A 17,348-nucleotide genomic window follows, 5' to 3' on the forward strand; every position below is an offset into this window, starting at 1 on the left:
AAGCTTAATGTTGACCCAACGTGTCGACCAATTAAGCAAAAGAAGCGGAATTATTCCGCTAATAAGAACCGAGACATCGCAGCCGAGGTCAAAAAATTGCTGGAGGCAGGCTTCATCGAGCCTTGCCAATATCCAGAATGGCTGGCAAATGTGGTGATGGTTCAGAAGGCCAATGGTACCTGGAGGATGTGCGTTGACTTCACGGACCTAAATAAGGCTTGCCCGAAGGATTTCTATCCCTTGCCGAGGATCGATCAGCTAGTCGATTCGACAAGTGGCCATGCCCTGCTTAGTTTCATGGACGCATTCTCGGGGTATCATCAGATCTTCATGCACCCCGACGATCGAGCAAAGACGGCATTCGTCACAAACGCTGGGGTGTACAGTTACAAAATGATGCCCTTCGGATTGAAAAATGCGGGGGCAACCTATCAAAGGCTGGTGGATCAAGTTTTTGCCGATCAAAAGGGCCGAAACATGGAAGTCTATGTCGACGATTCGATCGTCAAAAGCAAAAAATCTGAGGACCATGTTAAGGACCTGGCTGAAACTTTCGCCACCTTAAGAAAGCATCAAATGAAGCTGAATCCGAAGAAGTGTGTCTTCGGCGTGAAGTCAGGGAAATTCCTTGGGTTCATAGTCAGCAAGAGGGGGATTGATGCCAATCCCTCCAAAGTCAAAGCAGCGCTCGACCTTCCTGAGCCGAAAACGAAGCGGGATGTTCAGCGGCTCACCGGAAGAATGGCAGCCCTCTCGAGGTTCATTTCCAAAGCTTCGGATAAGGGGTTACCTTTCTTCAAAGCCCTGAAACTCCCGAAAACAAAAGAGCTCGTTTGGGAGGAAGAGCAAAAAGACGCCTTTAAACAGCTTCGGGAGCATCTGGCTCAACTCCCAACGCTGGCTAGCCCAGCAGAAGGAGAAACTTTGTACCTGTATGTGGCCGTTAGCCCAGCCACCATCAGTACAGTACTGCTGAAGGAAGAAAGCAAAAGTCAGCAACCGATCTACTTTGTCAGTCATACACTGACGGATGCCGAGACTCGCTACCCCCTACTCGAGAAAGTCGCTTTCGCGGTAGTAGTAGCTGCTCGGAAACTGAGGCCCTATTTTGATTTCCATCAGATAGTGGTCTTAACTGATCAGCCGTTGGAAAAAGTTCTCGGCAAGGTTGAAAAATCTGGTAGGCTAGCCAAGTGGGCTTTTGAGCTCACCGAATTCAGCATCAGCTACCGTCCGAGGGCTGCCATTAAGGCTCAATCTCTAGCGGATTTCTTGGCCGAATGCTCATACCAAGAAGCGCTAGACAATGAAAAGAAAGTCTGGACTGTGTTTACGGATGGATCTTCCACCGAAAACGGTTCGGGGGCAGGAGTAGTGATAACTTCTCCCGAAGGCAAATCCTTCAAGTATGCACTAAAATTTTCTTTTAAGGCCTCGAACAACGAAGCCGAATATGAGGCAGCAATCGCCGGCCTAGAATTGTGCATCTCCCTGGAAGCCGATCATGTCTGCCTGAAAACAGACTCTCAGCTAGTTGCATATCAGATTAGTGGCAGCTACGAGGCCAAAGAGCCCTCCATGATAGCTTATCTTGCCAAGACCAAATCAGTCATTGCAAAGCTGAAAACTTTTGAGGTTCAGCTGATCCCAAGGGGTCAGAATACTCAAGCCGATGCACTCTCCAAACTTGCCAGTTCAACTCTTACCGAGCTGAACAGATCTGTATATGTAGAAGTGCGTCGAGAGAGAAGTGTCGACGAAGCACCTGAAGTGTGTTGCGCTGACCCAGAGCCTAGTTGGATGGACCCCATCCTAGCTTTCAAACTTCGGGGAGAAACTCCCGAAGATAAAGCTTTGGCCTCCAAGATGAAGAGAACCAGCTCAAGGTTCATTGTCTTCAGAGGGGAACTTCTGAAAAAGTCCTTCTCAGCCCCATTGCTGAAATGTGTGGGACCAACAGATGCAGATTATATCCTACGGGAGATTCACCTCGGCATCTGTGGGAACCACATTGGGGGAAGGACCTTAGCCCACAAGGCATTGAGGGCTGGATATTACTGGCCCACTATGATCGCAGATGCTAAGGAGCTGGTCCGGAAATGCGAAAAATGTCAAAAATACGCTCCAGTTATCCACCAGCCAGCAAGGGATCTTCAGCCGATCCTTAATCCACTCCCGTTTGCCCAATGGGGACTGGATATACTAGGACCATTTCCAGAGGCTGTGTACCAGAAAAAATGGCTGATAGTTGGTGTTGACTACTTCAGTAAATGGATCGAGGCCGAAGCAGCCTCGAACATTACAGAGCAAACTGTCAGAAAATTTATCTGGCAGAATATCATCACTCGTTTTGGCATCCCGAGAGTATTTGTCTTCGATCATGGGAGGTAATTTGATAACTTACCACTGAAGCGGTATACAGATCAGTTCGGCATCAAACTGGCATATTCAGCGGTATGCCACCCGCAAAGTAACGGCCAAGCCGAAGCTGCTAATAAACAGATCCTAAATGCCCTCAAAAAGAGGGTGGAAGATCAAAAGTCCAAGTGGCTGGAGGAGCTCCCTGGAACCCTTTGGTCCCTTCGGACAACTGAAAAAGAGGCAACGGGCTATTCACCTTTTGAACTGGTGTATGGTGCCGAAGCCGTTCTTCCAGTGGAAATTGGCTCTGAGAGCTTACGAGTGCACCACTTCTCGGCTGAGAATGACCGACTGATGAGGGAATCTCTCGATTTCCTCGACGAAGTAAGAGACTCAGCCCGAGACAGAATGGCTGCTTATAAGCAGAGAATCAGCAAATTTTATAACCGAAGGGTCCATGAAAGGCCTCTTAAAATTGGAGACCTTGTCCTTCGGAATGCTGCTGCAGTTCAGAAAGGCCGAATCCATGGGAAACTCTCAGCTGCATGGGAAGGGCCTTATGAAATATGTGATGAGCTTCAGCCAGGGACATACCGACTTCGGCAGTTGGATGGAACTGAGTTGAAAAATCACTAGAACGCTGATGTACTGAAAAAATATCATGTGTAAACCCTTTGAGTCAGAACAATCTTTGTAAGTACATTTTGAACTAATGAAAGGCCTTAGAGCCGCCATTTATATAAATATTAGCAACTTTTTATCCTTTCAAAGTTTTCTTGGTTCTATCTACTCTTTAAGGGTTTTTTATTCAGCCTCGTCTGAAACCTTCGCCTTCGGGTAACTGGGTTTCAGATTGCTGACAAAACTCGTCTTTTTAAAGAACACTGGTCTTTCAGCTGAAGTCAAACTTTAGTAAGACTTGTTCTCCAAAGACATGAGTCCATGGACAATTCTGGGATATTGCCTTAACTGAGCCTTGTATCCCAGAAAGCCATTATCCGAAACATTGCCTTCAGTTGGCCCTGTGTTTCGGATATCCATTTTTCAATGATAGACAGAAAATCAAGGATAACAGCGACTGTTGGAAATTGTTTATTCAGCCTCGCCTGAGACCTTCGCCTTCGGGTAACTGGGTTTCAGATTGCTGATAAACTCGTCTTTTTAAAGAACTCTAGTCTTTCAGCTGAAGTCAAGCTTCAGTAAGATTTGTTCTCCAAAGGCATGAGTCCATGGACAGTTTTGGGATATTGCCTTAACTGAGCCTTGTATCCCAGAAAGCCATTATCCGAAGCATTGCCTTCAGTTGGCCCTGTGTTTCGAATACCCATTTTTAAGAAATAAAGAAATTGTTTATTCAGCTGAAGCCATACTTCAATTTCTGGGGGGGGGCAAGAAGCACTACCAGTGCAAGTTTATGTTCAGCAGAATTGAAGAAACAGTAAAGCATTCAAAAACAAAGCAGCTGAAGAAAAGAACATCAAATTAATAATTCATGCTCAGAAATTGAGCTACAAGTTCAAATAAGTTAAAAAACTATATCGGCAGCCGCCCACAAGCGGAAAATAACAGCTGCCGAAATACGTACAGAAGCAAAAAAAAATACTGTTTTGTACGACAAGGCAAGCTGAAGCAAAAAACAAACAAGGCAAAAATTCAGAAAGCGGTAAGTCTAAAGTTGAGCGCATGATGAACCGCAAGATTCTGAAGACGAATGCCCGAGTTCCTATGCTTCAGCCCGAGGATCAGACTGGTCAGCATTGTTGGGCCCCATAGTGGTCTCAGCCCCAGCAGCAGAAGAAGCAGGCTTTGCACTCTGCCGAGCCTCCCTTTCCCTCTGTTCAGCATCCAACTCCATTCTCTCAGCTTCTTCTTCGGCTTCCTCAGCCTTAAGGATTTCAGCTTCGACTGGAGTTGCATACTTCATATGAGGGTCTTCGGGATCTTGGACCCATTCAGCACATTTGGACCAGTCCAACTTCGGCTCAGCACGAAGGCAGACTCTTCGGCACACTCTGAACCCGTTTCTGAAACCCATTTCATATTCTTCCTGGGTATAGACACGGACTTTGAGTAGAGCCTCAGCATCAGCCAACTTCTTCTTTGTCTCTTCCAAGTCTTCCTTGGATTTCTTCAGCTCATCGGCGAGCTTGGAGGAGGAACCTTTCAGCTCATTCAGCTCCTGCTGAACTTGGGAAGCCTCTGTCTGAGCCTGGGCCACTTCTTCCTTTTTGGCCATCAGCTGATCCTCAGCTTCTTGGAGCTTAGCTCTCTGAGCTTCAGCAGCAGCAGCAGCCTCTGAGAGTTGAACATCCCTGGCTTGGAGCATCTCTTCAGCAGCCATTCTGCTGGCTTCAAGAGCTTCTAGCTGTTGCTGCACTTCAGCTTGTGCAGCAGCTCCTTCCTGGATTCGTCTCTCAATGGTAGCCTTGAATTTGGAGATGTCCACTCCCATGTGCTCTCGGAGGAATTTTTCCCCTTCCATCAGTGGGGGAAAAACTTCCTTCTCCATAGCATCGCAGAAGGTTTTGAGGGCTTCAGCAGCTTTTTTCTCATATTCTTCACCCTTCTGCTGCTTCTCTTCAGCTGCTGCTTGCTTCAGCTTAGCAAGCTTTAACTCCTCTTCGGCTACCTTTTTGTCGTGCTCGGCAGCGTCTACCCTATCTTGTAGGGTATCTATCAGCTCTACAATGAGAGTCTGATTGTGCACGAACTGAAAATAGGAACACAAGTTAAAATAAAAAATAAGAGCTGAATTTTAAAGGAGATAAAGGCAAGGAAAATCACCTGCATCATCAGCAGTTGGTTAGACCTGGCTGGGTCAGGAACTGATCTGCTGGATTCGCCCATCCCAGCAGTGGCCTTCAGCGACCAGATTCTTGCCCTATCTACTTCGGACATGCCAGCAAAATCGCCGAAGTAGGCTGCAACACCTTCTCGGTTCTGACCCCATATGAGGTCCCAGATGTGATCTGGGATTGGAATTCGGGGGGCCGAGAAACCCATTTCTCCAGATTGCAGAGTCTGGAAGGAAGGAAAGGATGACGATGGAGCTTCTTTAACTTTGGATGGCTCAGCATCCTCCTTCTTCTCAGAAGAGTCAATTATTATGACTTCTTCTTCTTCAGGGGTGAGGACGAAGGCCTCAACCTCTCTTGCAATGTCTGCCGTGAAACCCTCAGCACTGGGCATCACGGCATCCCCATTCTTGTGCTCAGCAGCACTCTCTTGAACTTCTTCTTGGACCCCTCCCTTAGGTTCGGGAGTTTTCTAATCCACCTCCATCTCGGGAGGTGGCGGAGGGGTCTTGGGAGGTGATTGAGGTGGTAGCCGGGGAACCCTCGGCGATCCATTGCCTTCCTCGGGTTCCCTTATTTCGACGCCGATGGTCATCGGCCTCCGCTGAAAGTCATGGGGGCCGATGATGGCCATTCTTCGGCGCCTTTTCTGAAGCGGCTGCTCGTCCATGTCTGAGTCTGAGGACTCTTCTTGTATCTGGTCTTCGGGACGAACAGGGGCTTTCCCTTCTCTGTGTCTATTACTCTCTTCAGACTGTAAAAGACAGGGGGGGAGGAAGAATGTGAGTAAAAAAAACAACAAAACAACAAACAGAAACAGACAAAATTAAGTCTGAAAGCTCACCGAGGTCTTCAGCAAAGCCTCGTCTTCTTCAGCTGCCCTAGCTGCAGCTTCTTCTTCAGCAGCCCTAGAGGACCCTTCTCCTCCTTCACAAGCTTCAATAGCCCGTGCAACCTCTTCGGCCGTACGGGCAGCTTCAGCTTCTTCGTCCAGCAGCTGAAACCAGGGATCTCTCTTCTTCCACCAAGGCTTCTGCCTCTGATACAGAGCAACAACCTCAATTTGGAAGTGGGAAGAGTCTAGATGAACTTCTCTATGCCTCGGTTCAGTGATAGAGGGGGCCCGATCAGTTACAACTCGTTCTCGGTTGACGCCAAGACGAGCGTAGTTAATGCCGACGTTGGTCTCGTCCCGCTCTGGAAAAGAAAAGGGGAAAGGTCAGTCCAGTTAGGTTGGCACAGCATAAAAAAGCGAAGTGAAAGAGGAGAAAAAGAGATAATTAAAAGGCCTCGGCCCCAGCCGAAGAAGCTTACCATCCTTAAACTTTCGGCTGAGGCCGACAGCTGCTAGCATGTTCTCTTGGAAAACATAATGTGTATCGGGGAGCCAAGTCTCCGGGATATGCTGCATTCGGCCGCTGCCCCCCCGGTTCGGCAGCTTGCCGAAGATATTCTGTTGATTAAGGTTCGGATCTGGGCCGTTATCTGCGGGGGGACCTAAACTTCCCATGTCGGGATCAGGCTCAGCAAGGTACCGGGGAGCGCTGAAGACGCAAGGGTTGCCCGGGTCCGTGGGTGCCCTTACCCAAATCCATTGACCTCTCCAGTCCTTGTCTGAAGAGTCGTTCGGCCACATGGTTAGGTACTGGGGCCGAGACTCAATCCGGTACCACCCAGAACCATGACTTCCGTGCCCACTTTGAATATTTGGCACTAGCCGATGAAGCTTTTTGAAACAGTGCAGGTTCGGCACATACCTGAAGAACTTGCAGACCCATAAGTATGTCATCACCCTTCGGATGCTAGTAGGAGTTAGCTGACATAGGGAAATATTGTAATGGATCAGCAAGTCTCGGACGAATACGTCCAAAGGGAACCTCAGCCCATACTGAAGTTGTCTTGTGTACACCCCCACATACCCCGGGGGTGGACGATGGATTCTATCGGATGCCACGGGCATTCGGCACCAATACCCATCAGCTTCAAGGATGCCGTAATGCAACTCAATTTGTTCGGCAAACCGATACTGTTCGGCATTCTCCACCCACCATGAGTAGGGGCGGTTCTTTATCATGGCCGAAGCTACTTCGGCATCCTCCCACTCTGAAAACCCGGGAAGGATATCCCAAAGGACAGAGGGAACTTCATCGTCCCGCCCAGAAACGCTCGGCCCCTCCGTTCTCTGAGGAAGAGCCGAGGAAATTGGAGTCGCCCTAATCCCATCAGCAGGGTCAGACTCTGCTCTTTGTCCATTCCAGGTCCCAATCCTGTTCCTGGGATCGGGAATTGGCCTTGCTCTTCTTGGAGCACGGGCTCTACCCCTAACTCCTCTCGCCATTGATAATTTCGAAGAAAAAAGTCGAAAAAAAGGGAAGGAGTTCAAATTCGAAGAAAAATAAACTAAAATCAAAGGAATTTACCTTAATCTGAAGCGAAAGTTGCCGATTTACGAATTGGTAGTGGCGAGTCTCAGTTTCTAAGCTTAATGCTTGGGGAATTTGCGAAGTTTTGATGCGGGTTCTTGGGTTCTCTCGAGAATTCTGGGTTTGTGTTGGTGAATAAGTGAGGAGAGATGTCGCGCCTCTAATTATATCTCCAGAAATGGGAATACGGGGAGTCCGCGTTTCAATTTCTCTTAAATACCCCACTAAGTAACCGTTAAACACACGACCTTGCGATTAAACTGCCCATTATCCGTCCAACTTCCACAATTATCCGCCTTAACTGTTGTTATCTCATTAATTACGGTTTAATTACGGTTTAAATTCAAATTTTTGGATTAATTAAATCATTCACTTCCCTCCTTTTCTGATTAAATCAAACCCGACCCGTCATCCTTCCAAATCGGGTCTGGGGGGCAAGTTGTTTGGGTCCAATTTAGTCCAATTGGGCCTAGGCATTAAATGATCCAATTAAAAGCCCAAGGTCAAGGTTCCTCTCTCCAATTGCGCTAAAGTCAAAGATCAGTCCTCAAGGCAAGCCAATTGGGCTAAGGCCCAACTTCTCCATATATGTAAAGGTATAAAAGCCATCAATATTACATTTGTACATTTATTCAAGAAAAGCCTCAAGCAATTAATTCTCTCTTGCATAGTGTTCTCTTTCTACACACTGTACTGACTTTAGCATCGGAGGGGCCTTCCTCGGCAACACCCCCGAGGCTAGTTTACGTGTGTTTACTGTGCAGGAAACCTTCGGCCCAGCATCACTTGGACCGAATCCAGTCTTCTCCACTTCACCGGACCTTCGACAAGGTCCCATTGTTTTCACCCGAAACAAATGGATCTGTGATACCCTTCCCATCCTCTCCGTGGGCTAATTGACTTTGACTTTAAAAGGAATCTCAAAACTAAATTACTATGCATGTACATTTGAACGAAGAATTAATTTGCAATTTGTTGATATGATTGAACATCCATTCTTCTTCCTTAATATGGTTCATGAATTTGATATATGCTGTGTATAACAACTGGATAAACTAGTTCGTTTAATTTGGAATACAAAGTTAAGAAAAAAATTGATGGTTGAGACAGCATAGCACGCAAAAACATACATGTACTTGAAACAAAACGTGCTGTAATAATTCCAAATCAAATAAAGCTAATTCTGATTGCATTCAATTCACACTTATAGGCTACGAAATTAGCATGCAGAAAAGAACAAACTTACAGAATCTAGCGCTACCATTGTCACTCTCTTGGCTATGTAAGTCGCCTTCGGCCCGAGGTTTTGATGGCCAAACTCCCATGAATTCGGTCTGTTGATATCTCTATCAGAGTAGTGAGAGCGTACTTCACTATTTTGAGCTGTTTCTCAAGCCAAACTGAAACAGCTAGCACAAATGCTATTGTTGACTCCTCTTTATAATTGTGGCATGCATTATTAAATAGTTCATGGCTAATGACAATGTCTTTAAAATTTGTAATTGCATAACTTAACTAGATTGATTAATAAGAAAATGAAACTTGTTACTGGTTACTTTTTTTTTTTTTTTTTTTTTTTTTTTTTTTTTTGAGGAATCATCATTTATGGTGACCTTATCTAATTCAAAATTAAAAGTCAATGAATCTGTTGTCTATCATTGCCAAGGTGTCCAGCCCAATGGCCAGATGAATTCTTCTTATGTTCAGCCCAAAGTTTGAATGAACCCAGGCCCAGGTGTTTGACCCTAAGTATTGTGTTTGTCCACTAGATCAAAGTCTGGAACCGAAAAACTTTCTTATTTTCTCGGTGGAACTACTCCCTCCGCTTATTTTAGTTGCATCATTTGCATAAACACAAACTTCTAGGCAATTTTTGGAGATGACAGAGATAGAGAGAAAGAAGACTCTCATGAAAACTCAAATGGGGCAAAATAAATAGGAACAAAGAGAATAACAAACATCAAGTGATCATTTGCATGATATATGTGTGTTACATTGTCTGATGCAAAACTTACTCATAAATTACATTATGTTTTCAATACACCGTCCATCTCAATAAAATTGTCTCATATATACCAATATCAATATCCCATCAAGTTTGCTTCGGTTAATGATATATTTTCCCCTTAATAGCTCAAGTACAACCACAAAATGAATAAAAATTTAAAAAATATGACTTCCATATTTACATTACTTTCTAATAAAAGTACTTGCAAAAACAAATTTAATGGATACAGAGCAATCTTATGGGTGGGACAACAAAACATGATGTATACGAATGGAGTATTTGTTTTCTTCTGAACAAAATAAAAGAAAAGTTATACATCATAAGGCTAGGAAAAGGTAGTAATTGCAAAACAAAAAACGAAGGTCAATGTTTGTTGTGTTGGAAGTTAGAATGAGCCGAGGTCAACAGTTGCAGGGACATCACATTCTATTCCAAAACAAAAGTGGAAAACGTCGTCCCCCATATTCCCTTCAAAACACACACAAACAATACAAATTATTCCCCTCAATAGGTACTTATTTAATGAGTAAATGAGCTGATGATCACGTCAAATACAGAAAAAACAACTTGCTTGATAATGAGTGGACAAAACGAATGTTGGACTATATTGTGCAACCAAGTCCGGACTTAATGTCAAGCTTCATTAAGCTACTTATATTCTTCATCAACTAGTTGATCAAATAATCTCAATAATTCCAACTTGGTTTCTGTTGAAAAATCATTAGGTGATTATTAATAAGTACTTAAAGGTCCATAACTTTGGGTTGAATTTTGCCATAAGCCATAGACATCAAAAGAATGGAAGACCGAGCTTTATCTCCCTTGTTATGGCTATGGTCTACTTTTTTTGCCATGCTTTTTGTCACTAGTTTCGCCAACATTCCCATTGCCAAACCCGGCTGCCCAACTAAGTGCGGAAAGGTAACTATTCCGTACCCATTTGGCATTGGCCTAGAGAAAGGATGTTCCCTAAGTGAGCCCTACAACATATATTGCAACACCTCCACTGACCCCCCAAAACCATATTTGTTGAGCAATGATTCTCAGCACGAGATCATAGAGATATCCCAAACCGGCCAGATGCGAATTAGGAATAAATTGGTCACAAAATGCTACCAACCACGGCAAAAAATAGAAGATGGATCCACCAACTTCGTGGAAATAGGTCTCATCAACTTACCGGTAGTGATATCTGATACTGCAAATAAGTTCATCGCTATTGGTTGTGATGATGACTTGGCTATAATGCTTGCAGCAAGTACACCAATACAGGGCCACGTGAGTGGCTGTGGAGCTACGTGTGATACACTGGAGATTATGCTTAAGCAAAATGATACGTCGTGTTTGGGTAGAGGCTGCTGCCAATCGGTGATCCCAGACAAAGGATTGAAACAAGTAACGATCATAGCAGAATCTTTGATCGATGTTGGAAACACCACCAATAACAACGTATCCTATTGCAGTGCTGCTTTTATAGCCGAGGTAAACGAATTCACCTTTAACGTGGCCGATCTTTTTGGTAGCAACGCAGAGTTTATAAATAGAACAATTGACAATGTTCCGGTGGTGCTGGATTGGTATGTTGGTGATAACAAGACGTGCCAACAAGCACAGCAGAATCGGTCCGGGTCCGGTTATGCTTGCATGGAGAATACCAACTGCACGGATGTTAATGGTGGCACTGATTTCGGGTACCGTTGCAACTGTAGACGTGGTTACGAGGGTAACCCCTATCTCAGTCCTGGATGCACAATAGGTCAGTCTTCCCCCATATATTTTCCATTAGTAAAAATGTAAAATGCTAAAGGTCTATAAAATAAACGACCAAAACAATATAGTTCGTTTAACAAGTTTAATAAATTATTAATCGCGGTATTAACTTTATGTTCTTTTTTGGTTCTCTTATTTATTCGTGTTCTAATAAAATTTTAACACCAGATATATCACTAATATATATTTTATCCGTATTTTAATAGTTGCATCACTTGAAAATTTACATCATTCAAATTTTTTTAACCAGTTTTCTTGCTATTTTGGCAGAAGTATATGTCATCTTCTTGTTCAACTATTCGTTCTTTTTGTTAAGCTTTTGTGCAGTATGTTTTTATCACGGTATGTTTTTATGATGATGAACTTTTGGGTTTTCGTCGACATGCATGATTAAATTGTCGATGGTGATCTTTTCTTCTAAACTCATAAATTTGTATGTTTGATGCAATGTTGAGTGTAGAAACTCAGTAACATCAGCCTGCTTTGAGGTTTTGATTGCTTGGACATTCAATTCTTCTGCTCGTCAATCGTCATCCGTTACTTTTTCCATCGAAGTAGAATTTTATTGTCCTTTCACTTGGACTTTCTCAATGTCGACATGTCGTGCTTTCATTTTCTTAATTGGTGTTGCTTTCATTTTTCATTTTTGAGAAATCTATGCTTATATAATTTAATTAAAGTGGATGAGGATTGGATTGAAGCAACACAATTAAGAAGAAAGAAAACAAACTGACATTGAGTAAGGTAAGAAAAAAAAAAAAAAAAAAAAACTAATCTGCGAAAAATTGAAAACCGAATGATAATGGGATATTTTTAATTCTTTTTCTTTTTTTTCTTTTATTGTCAACATTTAAAAAAAATAAATTAAAAATATCAAAATTCGGTTCAAATTAGTAAAAAAAAAAAAAAAAAAAAAAAAGGATTGTGATATGATCTAATACAATGGCCACAATTTTGTTGTGGCCATTTGAAAACTGTCCCTATATTTTTTACTTATCTATATTTTAAGATACACAGTACTAAAATTATACAATGTTGTCAAACGTGAAAAATAAATTATTACAACTAAAAGTGAATGAAAGAGGTATAAAGAAAAATATATTCGTATGAAATTTTATTAGATTTGTCTTAATATTGTGGATTTATATTAACTTTTCAATACTTTTTGAATAATCATTTTTTTTTTTTTTGAAGAATTTTTTAAAATTATAATAAGGTAAGAAAGAACCATTGTTAATCAAAGATGAATAGATGATGCATGTGTGTTGACAAAAAAAAAATAGATGGGAGTGGTTGTAAGCTTGTAACTTATCTCTTCACAATAAATATCATAATTTCTCCAAGGCAAGGAATTTTTTTTTTTTTTTAATGCAAAGTCAAGGAATTGTTTACTTCGTCTATATTATGACCTCCTATAGTTTTTGAACTTAGCGTCAATTATATTTAATGATTGGGTTTTTTCAAATGGTACCATTGAACTATTGGCTTTTTCAGATGGTACCTTTATTTTATCTTTCTTCCAATTGGTGCCACTCAACTTTTATTCTAATCTTTTTTTTTTTTGACCCAAACTTTTATTCTAATCAAAACTGTAAACTTGCCGTTATTAAAATGTTAAGTATAATTAAGGTTAGGTTAGTTTGCTAATATAATTACTCTCACACCCTTTGTCTTCCACTTCCATGGAGGCTTCTCCTTTTAATTTAGCTCCTCTGCCTCCGGCAATCTCCATGCATTATTGTCATTGTTGCTACACAACAATCTCCCTCTTCCTAAACAACAATCTCGATTGCCGCCATTGTTGCTGATAATCTAATGAAAACTATGGCGGTGGTTCCATTGGTGGGTATGAATTTTTTTATTTATTATATATGTTCTCATGATTTTGCTAATGTGGTTATGAAAATTTTTCGGTGGCCATTTGAGAAATGGCTACTAAAGTTTTTGTCCGTCAAATGTTAATTAACTTTAATAATCGGGCTCACTTAGTAATAATAATAACTTCTTCTGTAATCATTAGCAAAGACCAAAGACCAAGGTAAATAAGAAAATAGATTGGAAAGGAAACTTCTCAATGGCTCATCTCATAAAACTTGTTCTTTTGTTTTGCCCAAGAATTTGCTTACAATTCATCAAATCATCAATGCAATTCTGAACGAAAGCAAAACATCATCCTATAGATATATATTAAAAAAAAAAAAAAATCATAAAGTGGTGGAAATCAAGTTGCAAATGGGAAGAATGATATTAAAAGTTAATAGAAAACGATTTTAAGGGTGGAAATGGGGAATAATAACAGCAAACGGAGTAAAGTTGAGATTTATGGTGGCAATTTATCCTTTTTTTTTATATCAAAATACCATTAATTTCTCGATAATTATTATGAAAAGATCTTCTCTATTATTACTGACTGTATTAGTCAAATTTTCCCTCTGGCAGATATTAATGAGTGTGAAGGTCCAAGCAACCCCTGTACTCATATATGTAAGAACACCATTGGCAATTACACATGCTCTTGTCCTAAAGGATATAGTGGAAATGGCCAGAAAAATGGTGGCACCCCTTGTTTAAAGACTAAATCAAATATTTCATTGAAGCTCCTCGGTTTAGGTATTTACTTTACAATATAAAAGTGCACTCTTTATTCTAAGGCATGTTTAGTTCACCTTAGGTTTACTTTTTTTATCAGATCAGATAAAAAAAAAATTCAAATCAGATCAAATCAAATCAGAAAAATAAGTTCTGACATACTTTATCATTTTACTAGTTCTTTGCCCGAGCAACGCTTGGATATTCACAAGAAAAAAAAATTATTTTTTATAAATTACTAAGCTTGTATGAAGCATCTATTTATGCTATGATTGCTATCAAATTTTTGTAGATTAGATACGGTAATGTAGAGTACTTATCTTTAATTTTAGTTTGTTGACATGTTATAATGAATTTAAAATTGAGTTAGAATCCTTTTTTTAGTAAAAAACGAAGAATACATTTTATATATTAACGATTAAAGAGTCAAGGGAATATACATTTTATAGATTAACGATTAAAAAAATATTTTATTCATTGTAGTTGCTATTATTGTTCTATTTTTTAGGTTGTTTGGGTTGCATATTCTTTTTTTTTTTTTTATCATTAGCTATCTTTTTTTTAAAATGTGGTTTTTGGTGGGTTTATTTTTATTGTGAACTCAACACTTGTACTTTGGAATAATGCTGGTGATAACTTTAGTATATAGTATTGATGTGTGGTTTTTATCACTAATTATTTTTAATTTCGTAATTAAAAATTATAAAAATTACATATTAACACTACTACATTTTTGACCTATTGCAACCCTCAAATCCGTTGCATTAAGTGTCAAAATCCGTGGCATTAGGCCTAATGCAACGGCCATGTACAGTGGCATCTGATGGCGTTGCAGTAGGTCTAATGCAACGGCATATGACACCTAATGCCACGGCATCAATGATCCGCTGCATTAGATCAACACCTGATGCAACGGCAACATTATTGTCGTGGCATTAGCTATAATGCCTAATGCCACGGTTCCCTATACCCTAGTAATAATAATAATAATAATAATAATAATAATAATAATAATAATAATAATAATAATAATAATAATAATAATAATAAAAAAAAAAAAAAAAAAAAAAAAAAAAAAAAAAAACTCTCGTTAGGGCGATTAGGGCTGGGCGTAGGGGGGGTTTCCGGCAGCTTTTCCGGCGGCTTTTAGTCCTTTAATATCAGGCGGCGGTGCTCGGTGTCGGCGCCTTCAGGTCAGGCTTCTTTCCGGCGGTTTCCTCGGTTCTTTTGGGGCGAAATTCAGGCTGTTTCGGGCTTCATTGTTTGGGCAATTTCAGGGCAATTCGAGGGCAGTTTATGGGCGAAATTCAAGCTCGTTCCACGTTCATTTTCAGGCTGGTTCTGCGATCATTAACCAAGCGTTTGTAGGTCCGGCGAGGGCTTCTCTTTTCCGGCGATTACAGCCGTTTTTCAGGCAGTATTTAAGTGGTTCGCGGCATCTGTTTTCAGGACTTTTTTATGGTCTGATTTTGGGTTGATCAGGTGCAGTTTTTAGGCGGTTTCATAGGGTTGTTTTGCTGCAGTACCTCTAGCGGTTTCCGGGCAGTTTCTGTAGGCTGTTTTCAGGTGGTTTTGGAGTAGTTTCCGGGCTGTTTCAGTTGCGTTCTTGTGTGTTCTTCTTGGCTGCAGTTGCTAGGCGGTTTCTAGTGCTTCTTGGGTGCAGTTTTTGGTTAGTTTTTGGTGCAGTTTGCGTTGTGTTGTATTGCGGTTCTCTTGTGGCAAGTTGTGGTGGATGTTATGCCTCCTAGTGTTCTCTTTCATTGCCCGTTCGTGGGTCTTAATGGGTGTCAAGATGGCAGGGGTAATGGGCTCACTAAAACTTCTTTGATCACTCATCTCCGTGACCGTCATTGTTGTGCGGATGCGCGGGATATGACCCGATGCTCTCTTGCTTCTAATCTGGCTATTTTCTTAGAGGCGGAGTCAACTTTTCGGCGTATAGGCATTTGGCTTTGTGGGGAGTGTTTCAAGACTCATACTTTTCGTACGAAGTGTCGACATGGTCGTGGTTCGGGTGATATTGTGGACCCACCTGATTTGGGGGATGGTGTTGTTCGGTTTGTTCTTTATGGTTTTCCTAAACCTCAGGGTCTTTCTTCGGAGGTATCTGATCTTGTTTCTAGTGCGCTTCGTCAGCCTCTTTTGGCGTTCGATGTTGCTCTCCTGGATAGTTTGCTATCTAAGCGGTTCCGTTCGGTGAAATCTATTCCTCCAAAGTGTCGCTTGGGTTTTTCTCGGGTTCTCAAAGGAGCGCTTGATAAGGTGATTTGCAAGCCTGATGACGTCTCTTGTTGGGTTCAACTACTTGTGTTGCCTCTTTGTGTTCTTAAAACTTTTACCCCGAGGAGTAGTCGTGAGTGTTCTTCGGGTGTCCGGCGGCGGCGGCAGGAAGAGAGTATCACCGCTGCTATTCGTTCTTGGTGTGAGCCTGGTGGTTCTGTGCATCTTGTGCGAGATACGTTGGCAGATGTGTCTCCTCCTTTGTTGGAAGCTGATGATGAGCATGATTTGTCTGAGCGAAATATTAAGCAATGTAAGAGAAAGATTTGTGACGGACATTACACTGCTGCGGTTCGGGTTCTTTCGTCTTCTGGTCTTGCCCCTTACAATGATGCTACTCTTGCTGATTTATAAGCTAAGCACCCTTCCTTTCCGGCTCCTATCTTACCGGATATCCCCGTTGATCAGCCCCTTATTGCTACATCTGCTGTTGTTTTGGATCAAATTAGGGGTTTTCCGCGTGGTACGTCATGCGGTAGAGACGGCTTGCGTGCTCAGCACCTTCTGGATTGCTTGAGTGGTGCTGCGGTTGCTATTTCAGATGAGTTGGTGGGCTCTATTACGCAGGTGGTTAATCTCTTTCTCGCAGGAAATTGTCCTGCTGAGTTGGGGGAGTATATTGCTAGTGCTCCTCTTACGCCACTTGTTAAGCCTGGTGGTGGTATTCGTCCTATTGCTGTGGGTACTGTTTGGCGGCGTCTGGTTTCAAAGGTTGGGGCTGCTTTAGTTGGTCCGCGTATGGGGAACTATTTAGGAGGTCTTCAGTTTGGTGTTGGGGTGCCGGCGGGTGGCGAGGCTATTCTTCATGCTGTTAATCGTTTGGTTGAGGCTCGAGGTGGTGATGTTGGCCTCTCTATGTTGCTGGTGGATTTCCGGAATGCCTTTAATTTGGTTGATCGTACGGCTTTACTGCGTGAGGTTCGTCTCCGTTGTCCAGCTCTTTCGCGTTGGGTTGAATTCTGTTACTCTACTCCAGCCAGGCTCTATTATGGGGAGCATACCTTAAGGTCATGTCAGGGTGTGCAGCAGGGTGATCCACTTGGCCCTTTGCTTTTTGCTTTGGTGCTCCATCCGTTGGTTTGTCAAATTAGGGATTCTTTTGACTTATGTTTGCAGGCTTGG

The 17,348-nt window shown here is 42.1% G+C and overlaps 1 protein-coding gene across 1 annotated transcript; it reads left to right on the forward strand.

Moving 5' to 3' along the window:
• Positions 1–10,378: 10,378 nt before the first annotated feature.
• LOC110694627 (wall-associated receptor kinase 2-like) lies at positions 10,379–11,408 on the forward strand. Its single transcript, XM_021871783.1, has one exon. The coding sequence runs from the start codon at positions 10,386–10,388 to the stop codon at positions 11,382–11,384; it is 999 nt and encodes a 332-aa protein (XP_021727475.1). The 5' UTR covers positions 10,379–10,385; the 3' UTR covers positions 11,385–11,408.
• The last annotated feature ends 5,940 nt before the right edge of the window (positions 11,409–17,348 follow it).

The sequence above is a fragment of the Chenopodium quinoa genome, unplaced genomic scaffold (assembly GCF_001683475.1).
Source record: "Chenopodium quinoa cultivar QQ74 unplaced genomic scaffold, ASM168347v1, whole genome shotgun sequence".
NCBI classification, from domain to species: domain Eukaryota; kingdom Viridiplantae; phylum Streptophyta; class Magnoliopsida; order Caryophyllales; family Amaranthaceae; genus Chenopodium; species Chenopodium quinoa.